The sequence below is a fragment of the Rhea pennata genome, chromosome 7, assembly GCF_028389875.1.
Source record: "Rhea pennata isolate bPtePen1 chromosome 7, bPtePen1.pri, whole genome shotgun sequence".
Lineage (NCBI taxonomy): Eukaryota > Metazoa > Chordata > Aves > Rheiformes > Rheidae > Rhea > Rhea pennata.
The window spans coordinates 30536815-30556529 of record NC_084669.1 but is presented as its reverse complement, the minus strand read 5'-3'; the positions used below and the strand labels follow the sequence as shown (position 1 = coordinate 30556529).

The 19715-nt window shown below is 39.6% G+C and overlaps 1 protein-coding gene across 1 annotated transcript in view; it reads right to left on the bottom strand.

Annotated features, from left to right (window-relative positions):
• Window positions 1–19437, bottom strand: part of GLUD1 (glutamate dehydrogenase 1) — a 30496-nt gene extending 11059 nt beyond the window's left edge. The window contains exons 1-5 of the mRNA XM_062580450.1: window positions 18959–19437; window positions 7044–7124; window positions 6180–6235; window positions 5221–5284; window positions 3459–3553 (exon numbers count right to left, since the gene is read on the bottom strand). Coding sequence (XP_062436434.1) covers window positions 3459–3553; window positions 5221–5284; window positions 6180–6235; window positions 7044–7124; window positions 18959–19394 — 732 coding nt within the window. The 5' untranslated portion in view covers window positions 19395–19437. The remainder of the gene's footprint in view (window positions 1–3458; window positions 3554–5220; window positions 5285–6179; window positions 6236–7043; window positions 7125–18958) is intronic.
• Window positions 19438–19715: the final 278 nt, after the last annotated feature.

The window sequence follows — 19715 nt, the reverse complement described above, 5'->3', positions numbered from 1 at the left end:
AGAGGGAAGAAAGGTTCAGAAAAGAGTGAGTGGAGGCAGAATGGCAGGAGATGATTAGACCCACAGTGGAAAGGAAAATTATTGGTTGTTTGAAGACGATGCAAATTAACTGTAACCTTTAATAGCCCCTCTTAAAAAGCAATAAAAGTGATGCTGAACTTCAACACAAAGTTCCTAATTCAGTTTCCCAAAATGTGGCTGCATTTCATTCATTAAGCTGCATACTCCCTCTGGTGGCATACCCACGAGATCTATGTTGTCTTTTGCTAAGAACAACGTGGTTCAGTTCTCTGAAGTATTACTAGGTTTTCATTCCCTTTGGGGGGAACTGAAACTATGTTTTAGCCTTCATATATTCACAAAGGAGGGAGTATGTTTTATAAGCATTTGAATGAGTACAGCCTCCTAACATATAGAAGAATGTATTTATTCAAGTCTCCTCATATCTCCTACAAGTCAGTCTGACGTGTTGGAAAGTACAGAAGAGCAGAAAAGGATGAATTTAATCAAGAACTTCAACAATGTATAAATCCATGATCCAGTAACTTAAGCTGGATTTTCCAGAACAGTTAACATGGTAGTTATTAAAGACTTCCATCGTTCGTCAAGAAACAGAGCATGTACTGAGGGCAGGTCCCTTTTTAAAGTCATATATTCAGACTGCAGTTAATGTCAGAGCCCCAAACTGGCATTACACTTATGTTTTTAAGTCAATTGAAACATTTTTGTATACCTCAGATGAAAGGAAAGACCACAGCTTTCAATGAGAGGTTTGTAAAATGGCTTACGGTTAGCATTAAAGACTTCTGTGTTAGTACTGGCAGTCTCTGAAATGAGCTGGTGGAGCTTGTAGGCACTCTTGTTTTTACCATTCCTTAACCCTTTTCATATACATTGCAATATACACTGCAATATTATCCTCCTTGCCTCTCCAGCTTCCTGGCAATGTTCTGTTAGGTTTCAAGCAGACTTCCTCTATCTGTTTATACCTGTTATTTAACTTTTCCTCTCTGCTTCAAGCTCCCATAACACATCTACATACAGTCACACTGACTCAGCAGGTCCATACCTTTCCCAAATAGATCCCTCTCAAAGAGGCATCTTCCAACTCAACAGAATGTGGTCCTTTGCACAGCTTCTATCTTTTTTTTTCAGTTATGATTAGTTTCAACTTCCATACAATGGTTGTTTTTCTCAACTTCCTTTCCCCCTCGCTGTCACTTCCATATATTTGGTGGTTTCGTAATCATCTTCATTTTTGTTCTTGGTGTCTCAGCCAGCTAGTTATCTGAAACATCTTCCTCTACAAACTGTTTTTTATAGATTATTCCACTCTATCCAGCCTTGACAGAGTTCTCACCTTCCATCTCTACACCTGATCATTTTCCACAATAACTCTTAAGTCCAACTATGGCTACCATTATCTCTTCCATCTACAACCAAGAAACCCTATAAAAAGAAGTATCTTCATTTAATTTGTCCTTATTATTCCAATTATTTAATTCACATTTCAGAAAAATATATTTAGATCCTCTTTTTCACTCTTCAGGACTAAGACATTGCCTTGCAGAGATACCCTAGGAATAAAAGATGACACTTTAGACTAAAAAAAATTTTTTTTAATCCTCAGTAGGGTTTTTTTTTGGTAAAACGTGTGTATCTGTAAGAAAACATAACAAGCTGAGATCATGAAGTAGGACGAATCAGAAATTCAGACATTTAAAAATCTTTTCCTGTTTAGTTTTCCACCTAACAAAAGTGAAGCTTCTTTACAGAATGTCTGTATGTGAACAGACTATTAACAAATACAGCAAAACTTAAAGCCATCTGTATGTCCTTAGCTTTCAGCATCATTCTTGTAATAGCAAGTCTACCATATCCCAATGAAGTATGCATTTGGGTGCAATGAGTATGCTTACTCTATTAAAACCTAAAATAACTTGAGGCAGTGGTTTTCTTCAATGATGGAATATTAAGTTATGATTGGGGAAGTAAGTTGTCACTTTGCACCCTGAAGTGTTTCTGAAGCCATATTTTTGACTTTTATAAGGTTTAAAGTTTCTAATGAAAGATTTACATCTAAATGTGTAATGTAAATGTGTAATGTTTTAGATTTCCCTCGCCAACAGACTGGCTTGTGGAAAAGCTATTCAACTCAAGTAATCCGTTAGCTACAGCCTCTTCAAGCATTCTTTATTTTATTTTATTTTTATTTTTTTTGCCCCCAAGAAGATACCTTAAACTGTATTTCAGATTGAGGACAGACCATGCTACAGGCGATAAACCGCAGAGGCCAAGCATTTTGCCAGAAGTACGTTGTCTTGAGAAAGCCAAGCAGGTCTCAACCAGACAGGCCAGAGAAATATGTGTCAGGCAGTTCTAATGCCTAGTTACTGGGAAGTGACCTGCTTGAAGCGACCGCAGAAAGTAAGAATAAAGCATCTTTTAATTTCAAAACATGCAACGGCTTAGCATATTAACACACTGCCATGAAGCTACGGCAGGATTACTTAGGGAACTATGACCTGTTGGAGTAGCAGAAATGATGTCTGAAAGAGATGCTAGAAATTCAGACAGCATAGACAGTAGAAATTTAAGAAATAAGTTGTCTATTACATGTATTATTTTTGTCCAATCTGTCAACAGTATACAGGAGGAATATTTCCCTGGTCAACAGTCATGTTTCTAGAATGCTCAAAACTGGTCCAATTAACCCAATAAGCAACACAAGGACAAAGGACAAATTAAAGGTTATAATTAAAACTAGGAAAAAAAAAACCAACTTTTTACTGCTTTCTGAGCAACAGATTGTATCAGCACCTTTTGCTTTACCTTCTCGATAACTTGCTAAAGTCTATGCTGATTTCATGTTACTTTCAGGGGACCACATAGAGAAATTTTTAATACTGTTGTGGTATTATACCAATAGTGATTTACATGGTCTCTTGAATGACTTAAAAACTAACCATTCATAACTAACCATACTGAACTTTTTCAGTAGTCCAAAGCTGAAAAATTTCAGTACATTAAGACCACTATGAACTACATATTTGCTTAACAACTTAACAGTAATTACACTACTAATGAAAAAGCTAAGGAAAATGGTAGAATTAAAAAGCATTTTTAGATCAAATCTTCAGACTACATAACCTTTATAAACAGTATATTTTGTTTTTGTTGAACAGTCCTAATAGGTTTAAATTATGTTTGTCTGATACTATACCAAACATAAAAAGTATTTTTTTTATATTTAAAATCTTTCTTTTTTTTCTTAACTGCAGCCTAAAAACCTCTTATCAATTAAGTTGTTATAGTTGCAAGAAAATATTTAGATCCACATAATTAAATAAAATTGTATGGTGAAGCACCATGATCATAAATACCTAGAACAGTGATGACAGGATTTCTGCAAAGACTAAGAAAGCTTGTCTACTTCAAAGCCTATGCCCAAAACTTACATAGTGTCCTATGGTACTGGCATAGGTGTCAGCAATCCAGGACATCTCCCTCTCCCCTGTGCTCATATCAGGAGCAGGTACATCAACACCAGGTCCTGTTGACAACAGAGAAAACAGCTCTTAAGGATCAAACATGAATAGTTATCTTCAAACATGATTCCCTTGGGAACCGAGCTAGACTCGCAAATAACTGTTTTCTTAGTTAACCCTCAGTTGATTATTCAAGTAACAGGTTTGTCTAGATTCAATTCGGTTTTAAATTTTGTATCAGGCATTTGTACAATACATAAGCCACTACTCAGTAAAATGAAGGTCAGTTTCTCAATGAAAAGTTAGAGTAAGATAATGCATCAGAATCATATTTTTAATTTTTTGATGATCACTGCTATAACAACAGGAAGGACACTACTTAGGTATGACTCCTATATATTCTACTGTTAATTGTTTTTTGTATTAGAACATTTATATATTTATATCAATTTCTTCTTCCTTCCTAGCTGAGTTTAAAATTTTTGTTAAAAATTTAAGGTAGGCTATTCTAGTCACTGCACTACAACATATGCATTTAAATTTATCCCTAATTTCAAGAAAGGTATATTACAGCTTTCTCGATGAACAAAATCTTTTAAAGAACCTTTGCATATCTGTTGTACTAACAGCAGATTTAGTCTATTCTTTCTAGATAATTAAAAGAGGTATTTAGCCAACCTATTAAGGCCAAAGGGTCCTGCTCAGCAAGGCTTTAAACCCAAGTCTGCCTTGACAAGTTGTCTCCTAAGTGCTTTTAAAGATTTTGAAAGCTATACAGCCCCTACTATAAAGTCAAAAGGAAGGTGAATTTCTACTATTTTACCTGTCACTGAACTAACAATTGTTATCATTAGTATAGTATTTATTATTACACTAGTCACATATAACATCCATAAGTGCTTTTCAAAGAAGCTTTATTTAGATGAGAAACACTTTGGTCAGAGAAAAGAAAATGCAGATGAATTATACATTCTTAGAGACAATTAGACATCAGAAATACATGGCAGACACTTGACTAGCTATGTGCCTTAATACCTGCTTTCATTTGAATAAAAACCTTCTACAGGTAAAGCTAAGAACCTTCTACAGGTCAAGATTCTCCATTTAATTAGGCGTTGAGCTAATAATGTCCAGTTTTATTTAAGAGGAAACTTCCAGACTTTCAGACAGCAAGCTGTCAGCACAGCTCAGGGTTGACAGTCTGAATGAAACACCCATTACCATTAGAAAAGGTGAGGCTCTATTACAACAGACACCTGTACTCTTGCCTAGCTTCCTCTGTAGTCTGTGGTTGCCATGGGTGAAGCCATCAAAACTCGGGTGGATCTTCTACTTCCTTCCTCTGTTTCCTCTGGTATCTGCCAAAAGCCTCAACTGAGACTACAGGAAACAGTGACAGTGAACGGCTCTGTATTACAGACTAAAATTGCAACAAACTTGGTCATGATTGTTGTCTACTCTATCCATAAGAGACCCTATAACCTCAGCTTTTGTGGCTTTTGATAGCACAGCACCCTCCAGAAAAAAGTGTTTGATTTAAGATGTAGTTCCTTTCGATATGTACTAATGTGCAATGACTCAATTCTTTGTGTCTTTTTGCTGAAAGTATTGCACCCAAATTACCTACAGCTCTCAAAAACGCAGTTGTTCTAAGGATACTCTCCAGTGGACACAATCAACGTGTGATAAATCAGATTCCTTAATTTCACTATTAAAACTGTACACAACATACCAATGAAACCCTTTTTTGCCAGCTCCATGGTAAATCTTCTTGTGATCTTTTCCAATTCATTGTCCTATAAAGAAAATGCAATAAATATCACAAGAAATCATTAGTGCTTACGAACATTTGCTAGAACTAATACCCAAGTGTTAAAAGATTTTTTTTAGAAGAAGAAGAAGAAGAAAGGATGACTCATGTATTTATGTAGTTTACACGTCACTCCCTAGTAGTCCCTTTATATTCAGACAGGACAAGGAAACATTTGACTTTCTTTCTTCACATTCTGATCCGTGACAAGTCAGGAATGCAGCACAGAAAGAACCACCTGTGCTTGTAGCAGAGGTTTCCAGCAAACAAGTCCGATAGCCTGTGTGAGAGATTTATACCCAGCAATAGCAATAGCCGGCCTGCAGGTTCCATAACAAACACAGTCCTGAAGTACTTCACACAAAACCTCACATGAGTTTTGAGCTCAGAATATCTGATACATATTTGAGCATTGCTTTCAATGCGAGTTATTTAATTAGGGCAAGACACAAGCCTGCAGTAAACTTTTTATAACTCAAGTTAGCTATTATTTACACTGGAACACTGCGTATAAAGGTGTAATGGACCATAAAAATACTCGTCATAATAAACAAAAACATTAACTTTTTTTGTAAAAGTAGTTTAATTTAAGCCCTTATTAACAATATCAGCTTTAAAAAAAATTAGGTCCCAAATGGTCTACAGTCTTCTGACCTCAAGATAAAAAAGAAACAGACTAAATGATTGAAGTATTTGACCTCTTATATGTACATCTTGTAAATATTGTTTTCCTATCTATTGCACACACAAGCTTAATTCAGCCTCTACAGGGCAGAAGTAGCAGGAAATTTTAAGTTGTCAATAACGCCCTTAGAAGAGGTTTTTAACTGGCTGGCTTCAGTACTGCAGTTAACTGAATCTATATCTATGATTAAGCTTACTGTGTAGTTCTTGGGATTGATCTTGACACCAGCCTTTGCCCCACCAAATGGCACATCTACAAAAACGCAAAGGAAAATTATTTTACTTTTTCAATAATAAAGGCAGAACACATCGATAATTTGTGTGAATCATTACATCTTTCATTTTGGCAGTGAATTTGGTTTTGTCACAATCAGGGCTTCACAAATGTAAGCTATACTCTGACCTAGGTACTCTTTTAAAAGCGGAAATCTTTCAAGGGCAGCTTGAAAATTGTCTTTGAAACTAAGTTCATGATTTAAATCTTGTATCCTTCAAGCTCTTCTCCTTAACATTTGTAAAAACAAGAAGTTTTAGTTTATTTTTTATTGTTTCAGTTCAAAAATTTCACTTTGCAAGTCTTACGTTTCTCTATATACAGGAAAAGAATATTTTGTTTTCATGCACATAATGCTTAGTTGCTCTCCAAATTCCACTGCAATTGAGCAGCCACTTAGGAATTACACTGCTTTATAACCTATAAAGGAAATTTATCCTCCTTCTCCCTCCACAGCTCTTCCCCTTAAAATTTTCTCCTCCAAATCCAAATCTACCGTATATGGATTTGTCTTCAGGAAACAGTATTTTTATAGGTGGGCAGCTAGCAGAGTTTGGACTTTCCAAATGAAAATGCAACTTTATTTGAGCCCAGTGAGCTACAGTAACAACAGAGGGAGGTACACATGATTGTATTAGTCACTACATGTTTTTACCCACTTGATGTAAATTTTAGTCAAAAATTAGTGTCTAAAACTTAATTTAATCCTTCAGGTGCTTTTCTGTAAAGTACATCAGTACTGACTGAAATTCAAGATTGTGTTCTTGCTTGACAAATCATCACTTACCAACCACAGCACATTTATATGTCATTAAAGATGCCAAGGCTTTCACTTCATCCACACTAACATCCAAACTGTAACGAATACCTGTAAGACACAGGAGAAAAAAAGAATTCACTAAAGAACTTCTCAGGTATTTATAAACTCGGAAGGCTAATTCTAGGCCACATATATATAACATGCAAGTATTTAATTTATCAACCCATCTGCCTTAAGATTTTTAAGAACAATCTTCCATTTTCCTACTTAAATATCTATCTTTTCTTTAGCAGAAATTAAAGACTTCAACAATTCTCTACCAAATGGCTTAGCAGCAGCACTCAACCTTGGAACAGAAGTGAACGTTCCCTGAGAGTCGAGCTGACAGGTAACTCAGTCCCTGTTTTTTAGGACAGTGATAAAGCTCATCAGCATACTGTAAGATACTTAAATTTGAACTTCATTCATTGTTTACACAAGACAAACTGTGTTCCTGAATGTAATTTATCAGTACAGGTCATAACCAACATCCCTTTGCTAGAGTAATGCAAGCTCCTGTTAAGCTATGAGCCTTGTAACACGTTTGGCTGTGGTCCAACGAAACAATACGCAGCTTCGCGGCTCTGACTGCTAGGAACGGAGGCAGGGCAAAAAGCAGCAAGCCACTCTGCTAATTCAAATTTGTTCAAAACATTTTGACAGACTAGCTCTACCAGCAAGGCTGTACGTAATCAAGCCATCCATCCTGCACCTTGCACAAAACCCAGCACAATCTGCACTGTCCGCTCCGATCTGTCAGAACTGCAAGCACGCATTGGTAACGATCCAGGTTCAAATCTGTATTGTTGTGGGTTGACAGAGACTCAGATTCAAACCTGGTGACTGTGGCCTTCAAGGCAGTTCAAAAACAAACGGAAAACGATTATGCAGAGGTAGGGAGATCTGCTCACCTGCCTGACTCTCAAGTCTTCTAAGAAACGGGTTACAACTGTCCAACAAATTGACCAAACAAAAAGTTAAAACTCTTGTATTTAGAGGTAGTTGCAAAGTAGAAACTTTAGACAAATTGACAGGGTGCGTATACAGGCTAGCAGAGGCCTAAACACAAAGTTTATGATCCACACAGTTCCCGCAAATGCACGGGGGAACAGTAAAAGCCCTACACCTATACATTAGCTTCTATCCAAGCTTAGTCTGTACCATTAACCACAACAGGGCTGTGCAGAATTTATTCTCTCCTCTACTCCCCAAATCCTCCAAAGACAGCCTGTAGGTTGTGCCAAGCTGCATGGTGGTTGGAAGCAGGCACAGAGTGTCTTTTAGATGCTAGGAAAAGGCACCAAATTTCCTAGTATCTAGAGAAGTACATATTCAGGTCTTCAGAAATGAAAAAAAAAAAGACTAGCATACATTAGTCAAACTAAAGCACTTTGCCCGTGTGAAAGCATTTCTGAATGCTCTGGAAACAGTCCTAGTTTCAAAGGAACTGAATGCTGCTCTAATAAAGCTGAGGGCCAAGTTCTGCTTTCTTGTGCAAGTTCAATTAGTAAAAGAAAGCACCAGGCCTCCACAGAACAGAATTTAAATTCAGAGTGTACATGGGATGGAGGGTGGGCTCCAAAAGCAAATTAGCTAGCTTCTGACTTGGGCAGCGATAAGATATAGAGGAAGCCTATCTGGACTTCCAAGAACCTTCTCATAGGAAAAATCATTTTAAATTTAAGTGGAATCTATTAAGGCCCAGCAGAACAGTCTGAGATACAGCGTACATGGTGTTTCACAGGTCTAATTTGGAGGAGGGTTACACTCCTCAGGTGGGTAACTTGCCGACTGCCCTCTGAGCAAGAGGAGCCACTGCCTACAGCCCAGCCAGGCATGCCTGGGGACAGCGTTCCCTCCGGGCTGCGCAGGTACGCTCAGGACCTCGTCCGAGGGTGTTGCTCAAGCCAGCCAAGCCCGAAGCCCCAGTCTACGCTTGGCAGGAACGAACTCTGCCCCCTATCCCCATCTGAACTAGGTCACTGCGTATTTATTCAACCCACATATTTGTTCCAACTTCACCAAGCCACACATGCAAAGCAGTTTTGCCAGAACTATGTCAGTAATATGTTTGCAGGCACACAAAATGCCTTTTTTATTGATATATGGAAAACAGTGGGTGAATTAAGAGTTAGGATTACTTATTTTTACATTTTTAACAGGCAAACAGAACACAAAAAGGAGAGTGGCCTCTTCTGCGTATTTATCATACAGAAGATACAATCTGAAAAACTGAACAAGCAGCAGTGTCACTAGAGGCTTCACACACATGCAATTCAGTTACATTTCCAGTTTTATTGTGGGCTGCTATATGTTTTGTTGCAATAGGTATTATACTTTTATACTAGGTGAACAAGGGAAAATGCTCTGAGATTAACATAGTATTAAAAGGCTTTTAGCTGAGACACCTGTAGTCATCCATGTTCATATACCCTAATAGGGACAACTTGTAGACTTGAGGCTGAAATTGTCCTTTTCTGGAAGAAGTGTGCTTTTATATTTTTGAGCAGGTTTTAGCTTCTTCTGCAGTCATAGAATCGGTAAGGTTGGAAGGGACCTCTGGAGGTCATCTAGTCCAACCCTCAAGCAAGTGGCCCGTACGGGGATCAAACCCACAACCTTGGCATTATTAGCACCACGCTCTAACCAACTGAGCTTAACCTAACCCCAGTCCATTAAACAGTTTTAATTAATCAACTTGTCCAAATGCTTGTCTTCATAAATGGGAGACTGCTCAGTTCTGAGAGTTGTGCTGACTTCACTAGCTACTTAGTTACAGTTTATCTGCTAAACATTTTTATTGCGCTGGGCATAGTTCAGTGTATAGCTTCCCAGTTTAGTGACATGTATGACTTTTCTCCTTCTGTAGCAATAGGGGGACAACATTTAAAATATGCTAACATTTTATTCCTTTCCACAATTAGGCCAATTTTTGTATTCCAGGAAGTGTGACTAATCTATATGAGGCCCACCTCTCAGGCAGGGAGTTACTTGTGCTAAGCTGCAAGTGCTGGTAAAAAAACAGGCATTTGAGAATGCTGTACATTCAATCTGCAAGAGGACACACAAAAATAAAAGACTTGATTTGTATTGTATTTGGACTTGAGTGAAATTTAGTCTGACAGCTTCCTGTTTTGGCAGGGCCAGAGTATTGCCCTGCATTTGTACAGCTCTTGGCAGACACATTCAACAGCCTGATTCTAAAATGGACCACATACACAGATACAATATTTTTTTTTTTGCAAAGATTTGTAATACGTAAGCAATGAAAGTCACTGTTGCACAGCAAGATTAGCATTTTATAACTCAAAGTCCCAGTAGGGACCAGTAGGTCTCTGGAAACTTGTGACTCTTACAGCAAACTAGTTGGACAAAGTGGTTTGAAAAAAACCTCAAGTTACTGCATGACTCACTGCCATGGAAAATACTTTTCACTGGAAAACAGACAAATTCTTTCTCTAGTATTCTTCCCTTGCCACACCCCAAGAAGTTAAACAGTATGCTGAGTGATAGTTTGGTTTTGCTACGTACAAGGTATCCTACATGGGAGAAAAACTTTAATTTTTGTTTTACTGCTGGGTAGTATAAAGAGAAGGCTTTATCATCACAGTGTGTTAGCTTTTGAAAATTCTGTTTTATAATCTTCCATATTTTTGAGATACTATACCTTAACCAGTTATCTTTGTGCTGAGACCAACAATTCTTTTGGTTACGGTAAAATTTCCTCATGATTTAAGTTTGGCTTCTTAGATACTATGGATTAACTTTAAACTTTTCCAAGTAGCAAAGCACCTAAAACAGCTTTTTTTAAAATAAATGTCAAAATAGTAATTATCAGTAAGACTACTTTGAATTTTGTGATATAACTGGTGTATGCTACATCCTGCACACAAGTTTTACAGCAACTGTCAATTACCATTTTAAACAGCAATTTGTAGAGATGTAAATTTAGGTTTGTACTAAGGATTGTACTAACAGGCATGTAATGAAGATCTTTATTTCAAAGAAAAAGTAACCAGCTGTACATCCTCGATTTTACTTTGTACAGATTGTTGTGTTTTGTATGGTTACGTAAAAAAAAAAAAAAAATCCAGAACCACCAGCTTTTAGAGAATGATTACTGTCTTTCTAGTTTGCCTAAAAACCTACAGAAACACACTTAGGGAAGTTAGTGTAAGTATTTCCTGATCTTCTAGTTCAGTTATCACTAAGAGTAGTTATCTACATATTCCCTCATCACTAGTGAGGGTGAAGTATTCAAAGAGTCTCAAAACTAAACAGTTACCAAGGCAACAGCTCAGAGCAACACACTTGGTAAACTACTCCTCCTGCACTGTGAATCCTGTGAATCTCAGCAAGTCTTTCAAGTGCACCACAATCTGCAACAGCTTTGCCTCTCACTCGGAATTACTCATATCTGAGGCTTTTGTGTCCTGCTTTGACTTCAGTATTTTCTTCTAGTCATGATTATCTTTTGAGCTTTGAGACTAATTTGGGCATTCTACAGGTTACAATTCTTGCTAACATTTTGTGCATTCGTTCCTCACCTCTGTCTGCAAAATCCTCAGACAAAATCCATAAATCAACTCCAGCATTTATTGCAAAACCTTAGTTTCTTAGTGTTAGCTTTTTATCCATACATAACATTTTCATTTAGATGAATTTCAGTAGGAACAGAATATCAAAGCAATCCTTAGGCTTTTAGGACAACTATACTTTTTAAAATCCCAGGCCAGTAGTCCTTCCAAGCTTCCCCTACAGGGAAACTGCTTAGCCTTATTTATTTGAAAAGTGCCGTAGAACAGTAGAAAGCACGACGACAAACTTGTAATTTTTGAAGATTAAGAAATTCTAGAAAAAGCTAACAAAGCAAGATGAGTAATTCAGCCCTGGAGAACAAAAACACTGTATATAATCAGCAATAAGGATTACTCATTCCTAAATTCAATTCACTAACTGCCAAGGGAGGGAGCTAAAAATATGCCTTTCTTCACATACAGCATTAGCTAGATATAACCTGGAACAGGCAATAGCCTATGGACACATCCCACCATTCTGATTAAAATCAACTCCCATGTAGCCTTAAGTATCTATACAGTGACTATTAAGGTACTGCACTGGACAGAATACTTCAGAATATCACTTTTTATACTTTTCATAAACCATTTTATTATTTTAAATATATATGTATATAAGCTTATTTCATTCCATGCAGAGGAAGGCCAAGAATATTCTCTATTAAGGTAAGTATGTGGCACATTAGTAAGGTCTTGTGTTTTAAATGCTAATATGACAGATTTTGTATAACATCAACCCAGTACTTACTACCTGAATGTATGCACTTGGTGAATATCAGTGGGAAGTAAAAATAGAGTGCATGTCTCATCTATAAAACTGCCTCAATCCTGCATAAAAGATTAGGTTGTTCATTAAGAGGTACTGGGAACACTGTAGTAATAAGGACTGATACAGTGAGATAAAGATATTAATACCATGTGTGGGTGCGTAGAGGAGGGAATAACACGAGCTGGCCTCTACTTCTGTGGTCCAAATGACATAGGAGCAAGAAATACAAGCCACCATAGTGCTGACATGAAGCTGGCAAATTCCAAGCTGTGCCTAATAGCTTATTTCCTCACAAGATGGAGCTTTTGTAATTCATGCGAGTCAGATGCAAAGAATACCTGCTCAGATGACCAGATAATGAGGGGTCTAATATGCAAGAGGTTCCCCTCCTCAGCCTGCTAAACATGTGTTTATCCGGAAAGCCCAATGCTGAGAGAGGTATGATCTCTCTATAAATAGACAAGGAGCCAACAGTAGCAAAGGAAAACAACTATTTAAGCTCAAGGACAAAGTTGGCTTCTGAGCAAACGGCATGAGCTGACTACGAACAAATTGAGACTGAAAAGATTCATAGCCAGAGAAGCAAGGCATAGGCTCTTACTAGAACATCAAAGGTTAAAAAAATGATATGCTTCACTAAGAATTGTGACTAATTTGTAAAAAGCCACAAAAAGTATAGGATACAACCCCTTGTCCCTTTTTTCTCCAATCTGCAGTTTAAACATATCCACTATTGCACTTGCTGTAAAGTTAAGCATGCTACAATAAGAAAATATAAACCTGTGAAAATCAGGCACTCATAAGCTTTACCTAGAATACAAATGCTATCAGTTAGGCTAATTACCAGTCTTTATCTGTAAAACTGATTCCTTGAAGTTAGATCACTTTCCATGGTTTATTTCATGTTACAGATGTTATAGTTCTATAAGTTATATTAGCCCCCTAAGATACATTTCTTTATCTTAGCTTCTAAGACTCCTGGACTTTCATACATACTGACTTTCATATAGCATCACTTAAAAAGCAACACAACCCCAGAATAAATGCAGCTCTATTTAAGTGACAGTACCTTATAGTACTACTGCTTACTTCTCCATTTTCAAGGGCAACAACCTATGCCACTAATGTAAGGACAACCCATGGGGGTGTACTGCTACAACTTTTGACAGTAAAGTCTTTTCTTTTGCAGAAAAGTTACCATCCTGACATACGTATACAGTTTTAGACAAGGTAATATGCACAGCAGACTACTGGTGACTGGCACTCGTACTGGTACCAGCCTTAGACCTCTGGAACAGGGAAAGTGCAGCAAGGGAAGCTCATTAACATGTAGCTAAGTCAGAAGAGAAGAAATCCTGGCAGACAGAAGAGAAGCAGCCAAAAAAAGAAGACAGGAAAGTCTCTTCATACTGAGTAGCTCTGTCTGGAGGCAAGCTAAAACAGCACCACAGGAAATCAGATTCATTCACCTCTAAATCAAATGAGGAAATAAGTCATCTGTCTTCAAATACAGATACTGAATATGACTTTAAGTAATGTATGACAATTTTTTTTAAAAAATCTCAAAACTTCTATGTATATGGAAGTCAGATTGAATCTACTCTGGAACTACAGATGGTTTTAAAGTGTTTTTGAACGGACAAAGTAGTTGAGGCTTAGTTAAGGCAATCTGAGGGAGCATAAACAAAAGGTTATGCTGTTTCACAGCTCTGATTAACTTGGTTTCATTGATACCAAGTCTGTTGGACAGTCAGTTCACATGAACAGACTAAAAGTTTTATCCTTGCAGTAAATGCTGCCAAACAAACATGGAAATGTTTCCATACTACTAAATAGCTATGAAGTCAAAAAGCTTACTTGTATTTGCACATTGCTTCTTTTTACTAATCTATTCTCTGAAAATGATCTATTAATGAAAACAATCGTCAGCAATGATCTCATGAGAAAAGCAGTTTAAGTAGTTTTATATGTTCCATAAAACTTGATAAAATTATTTACAAAGACTGTTTTAAATAGAAACTTCCAGGGTACTTTCATCAAGTCATTTGTATTCAGCCATCTCATTTCCTGTACCGTATTTGGTTTTAGTTCTTTAAGCAGCTGTCACTGCCATGAACAAGAGCAGCTGTGGTTTCCTGTTAGTTCTGGCCACTAGCATGCAAGTCACCACATAAGCAAAGGAACAACTGATCTGACCAACAACAGTACTTCAGCTACCCCTGACCATCAGTCCAATATCACAAATACTCAGTTTGGATCATAAGCAACTTGCTCCAGGAGTGCCAACACACAAGAAAACTGCTTCTTGTCTCCATGTTCCCAGTGGAATAAGATTCTTTTTCTCCCTAATTAATTTTTCCTTTCCAAAGAGTTAAATTGCAGAAAATGGAATCTTTAAAACCTGGACTTGTATGCTGGAGTCAGTACAGTGCAAGACCTACCACCTAAATGGATGTATTCATGACTATTTTGTAAAGACTCCTAAAGCACACAGAAAAGAGAATCACTACCTCCTTGAGTTGCATTGACTTGCAACCCTTGAAATAGTGAAAGATTCTTTTCTAAAACAATGAAATGGAGAAATGGTGCAAGACAGATAGCACTGTTATTTCTAGGTTCTTTCAATGACATAAACATTGAAGTTGTGAGCTGAAAACAAAGAATGTTTCAGTACTTAGTGCCTGTTTTCCTGAAAAGTACTTCTCTTTACCCAGTGAAGTGAATCACATGCACTATTGTGCAGTGACAAGTGTGCCCAACACAATCAAGTCAACTTATGTTTCTGTTTCGGAGGGAATGAGGAGGGTGGGATAAATCATTACAGAATTTCCTATTTATATTAGCTATACATTAGATTATTGGAAATAGAGCATTTACTTTTTAAACTTGGATACTTTTAAAATACGACCATCAAGGTACAGAAGTTGGCCTATGCAAAAATTTAAGACTAATCTTGAATTTGTCCTCATTCAGACTGATCTGCCCTTTCACTTCTGCATCAGGCCACAGAAGTCATTCACTCGGAACACTTATTTTCAGAGCAGATACCTTCTGGCATTCACTCTACTGAGTTCTGCCCACTTGCAGGTAACACAAGATTTGGTACAAAGAAACTAAGTTAATGAACTGTTCAGTTCTCACTGGCAGGCATCATTCACATGCCCATCCAAGTGTTAAATCTGCTCCATAAAAATCAGCCTCAGTTTGTCACTTTCCAGATTTTGACTGGACTATGATGCAGGAACCAAGGTCTTACTCTAGGGAACAATCAGCTGGCTAAGAAAAGTGAAGGTGATGTTAGAGTCACCTGTAATAAAAGGAAACATGTTCTTACTGTTATGATGTTAAGCTACACACACAGATGTTTAGCAGAAACAGTGAGGTACTGCTTAGTATTCAGAAATATTAAAATATTTATTTGATCTCTATTTTCTAGAATAATTGAGCTATCTCTACATTCACAGCATTTAAATCAAGAATTTATTTGATTTACAGTATAAATTCTTGAGTAGTTAATGGATAAATCTGTAAATGACCTTAGAAGTCAAAATGTACACAGAAGTACTAATGAAGTATTTCAGTACAGATGTATATCAAGAAACTAAGAAAAAGGACAATCTTGAGAAGCCTGAAAAAATGGGTTTTCTCCTGAATCACATACTTACACCTTAAAGCCTACTTTGGCCTTTTGTCTAACCTGTACACAGAACCATACTTAATACTCTTTAAACATCATCTCTCATCATTCAGCTTATTAATAATACTTGGACATACCAAACACTTCAACTGCACTTAAAGATGTAAAAGCAAATTTGATTATATTGATACAACATTTAAAACTCATGAAATACCCATAAGAGTTTGAATTACAATCTTCCTTTCAGCAGTGACAGAGATGACCAAGCATACCTACTTGTACATTATTATGTAGCAGTAACTAAAGGCCATTTCTTTCTTAGTGCATAATATATAACTTTAACGAGATTGGTACAGGCAAATCATAAAACCTTATGATTTCTAATCATAAAGGGAATCCTAAGAACCTTATTTTAATCAAACACTTTACTTTTCAGTAAGTGCAAAGTTAAAGTTCATAATTCTGCAACTGAAAAGATCTAAGACCCATGTTCCTCCTATTGCTCTGGAAACCTTCCTTATAATGCCAGCTTATCACCTTCTTTTAACAGGTAGGCATAGGCTCCTTGCTGTTGTAAATTCCTTGCACTGGATTCTGGACTACACAATATGTGGGACAGTCATTTCAGTAAGTTTTCTCATTTCTTAGTATTACAAAGTTTGAACCATATTTCACTGTGCTTTGCATTTTTTCCTGTAGAATCTAATAAGAGTCTAGTTTAGAAATCACTTTTAGACAAAAACCTCAAGTTGTTAGTGCATTCAAGAAGAATCAAATGTACTACAAATGCAGAAATACCTTTACCATGCTTTTTCTTTGCAGTTAAAGTAGCAATTTTCTACTGCCATTCCCTATCTTATTTTTTCGTAATAGGTTTCAAGCATTCCAACTACTTATTGAACACATCCCATGTCCTATTTCAATTTATGACAAAGCCAGGTCTGTTATCTGATAGCAAGCCAATTCCTAGAGAGCATTATAAGGTGGAATCCATTAATGATCACTACATTGCACAGGCTGGAAATGAACCAGCATTTGCAGTTCCTTCCCCAATCCCATGGCAGGAGGGAAATAGCATGGGAAGAAAGGGACAAAGTCTATTTTCTTCAGCTGCCATGCCCAGCTCCCTGGAAACTTTCAACACAGACATGACCATCTATCCTCACTCATGCTATGCAGAGAATATTACATCTCAGGAGTCACATTATTTACTTCCTACATTTTTAAATTTGTATTTTAGACTCCTTGTTGCACGGATACCCATCATATCGTACCAAGCAAAATAACCTTGAGCCCATTGGACCGAGAAAACAGTCTTGGACTACTGTAGTCTACCAGTCTACTAGTAGTAAGTCTACTAGTAGTAAGTTTCCATACAGAGTTTTCTTGAATCTTGGCACAGACAGATGGGCATACAAATTGCTACTAAATCCAAGAAATTCTCCTGAGGATTTAGAAGCATAACTATCAGAACAGAAGGCATCCAATCACCTTTTTTTTTTTTTTTGCTCTTGTTCATGTGTAGAGTAATTGTTCATTGTTAAAATAAAGTCTTCCACTTCTGAACAATACCAACATGAAATATTAGTTTCTCAATGTTGATAAAATCTTGTTAGTTTATTTGCTGCTGAACTTTATTTTAATATGCAACTGCAGCTCTGAACAATAACAGAGGCAGTACAGAAAAGGACTCTCAAGCAGCAGCAAAAAGCAACTTGACCTGAGCAACTGCAAAAAGCAGTATAATAGTTATCAGTATTTTGAAAGAGATTATAGCAGTAGCAGAACTCCATACAGAGTAAGCTGCATCCAAACCAGGTTTCAACTATGACTAAGTTTGAAGTTGGGAACTCCTGCTCCAAGCTATTACCAGAAGTTATTTTAACCTCCACATCATTTGAACTGTTTTTTATTCTCTCTCCTGCATAAGAATTAAGTATGCTATGCAACACTACTGTGCATTCAATGTTGTAAAGTCAGAAACCCCATCAGCAGGACAAACTACTTGTACGGGAAAGAAAAAGCCCATGTAATATAACCCACATCATATATTCAGCAGCTAAGCTGTCAAAAATATTTATCCGACACTTACCCACTCTCTTCTAGAGGTCAGCGGTCTCTGTTCAAAACAAATCAGAGACAGCTTCTTTCTACAAGCATCATTGTTATTTACCACAGAGTTGGTCTATGCTGAGGAAAAGCGCCTTAATTCATATATTACTTCAAAGGCTCCAGACTGAAATGACATAAGCTCCTAAAATGGTCTCCAACATTTAATGCCCACAAAGATCAGCACTGCTGAAAAAAGTATCCTAAAGGCCATCTGTACTTGTTTTTCCAGGAAATGCCGTCTATCCTGGACTACATAACAGGATCGGGAGTTTGATTTCCTCGAGATTACATCCTGTTTCCCTGCACGATTAGCTCTGCTGAGCAGGAATCACCTTCTCTCGCTCTGACTAGGTAAGCAGCTGGCCACAGCCATACCCGGCCAGCTTCTCCTCGAAAAACCACCCTGTTCTCTTTGCTGTGTAGCAAGCCGGTAAGCGGGAGGACTCGCTAGCTGTCTCTGCCGGTCACGGGGCCCTTTCTCGGTGAGCACGGACTTCACCCCGGCAGCCCGCACGCAGCTCCGCTGCGGTCGCGGCTCAGGGGCGGGCACCCCCGGCGCGAGGTGTCCCGGAGCCCTTCCAGCCGGCATTGCTGCGGTGTGAGTCACACCGGGGCGGCCCTCACCGCCGCCCGCCCGCCAGGAAAGCCCTGTCCGCGGCGCAGGCCGCCGCCGCCCGCTCCCACGGGCGAGCCGAGCCAGGGGCGGGCGCCCCGCGGGTCCCCGCTCGCGCGGCGCGGCGGGGGCGACGCCGTTCAGCGCGGCCGCGGCGGCGGCGGGGAGGCCGCGGCGGGCCGGGCCGGCTCTCACCTCCCTTGCAGGGGGTGCGGTGCTGGCTGTGCTGCGCCCGGTAGCCCTCGATGACCTCCCACTCCCCGTTGTCGCGCTTGATGGGGAAGGAGACGCTGAGCACATGGTTGCAGGGCTTGATGATGCGCAGGATGCCGCGGACGCGGTGGCGCCGGTCCTCCAGGCTCTCGCGGGTGCGCAGCCCCTCCACCAGCTTGTCCTCCACGATGCTCGCGCCGCGGTCGAAGAAGCCCTCCACCATCTTGAAGAAGTTGGGGTCGTCCTCCTTCTTGTCCGCCTCGCAGTAGTGCCGCCGCGGGCACCGGCCCCCGCCCCACGCTGCTGCCGCCGCCGCCGCCGCCCCCCCGGCGGCCGCCGGCCCGCCCGGCTCGGCGGCGGCCAGCGCGGAGCCGGCGCCGAGGCGGGACACCAGCAGCTCCCCCAGGTAGCGGTACATGGCGGCGGCCGCCGCTACCCCAGCGCGCGCGGGCGGGCGGGGCGGGCGCGAGGCGACGCTGCGGACACAATGGGCGCGGGGCCGCAGCCGCCGCCGCCTTTAAACGGCCCCGCGGTGGGGGAGGGGCGCGCCGGGGGCGGGGGGCGCCCCCCCGGGCGGCACGCCGCGCCGCCGCACTGCGCCTGCGCCGCCGCCCCGCCGCCGCCCCGCCCCCGGCGGCATTCGCGGAGGGGAGGGGGGCGCGGCGCGCGGGGTGCCGAGCCGAGCATGCGCGCTGTGGGCGGCTTCCCGCCCGCCTCCCGTCCCGCCGCACAAACGTGC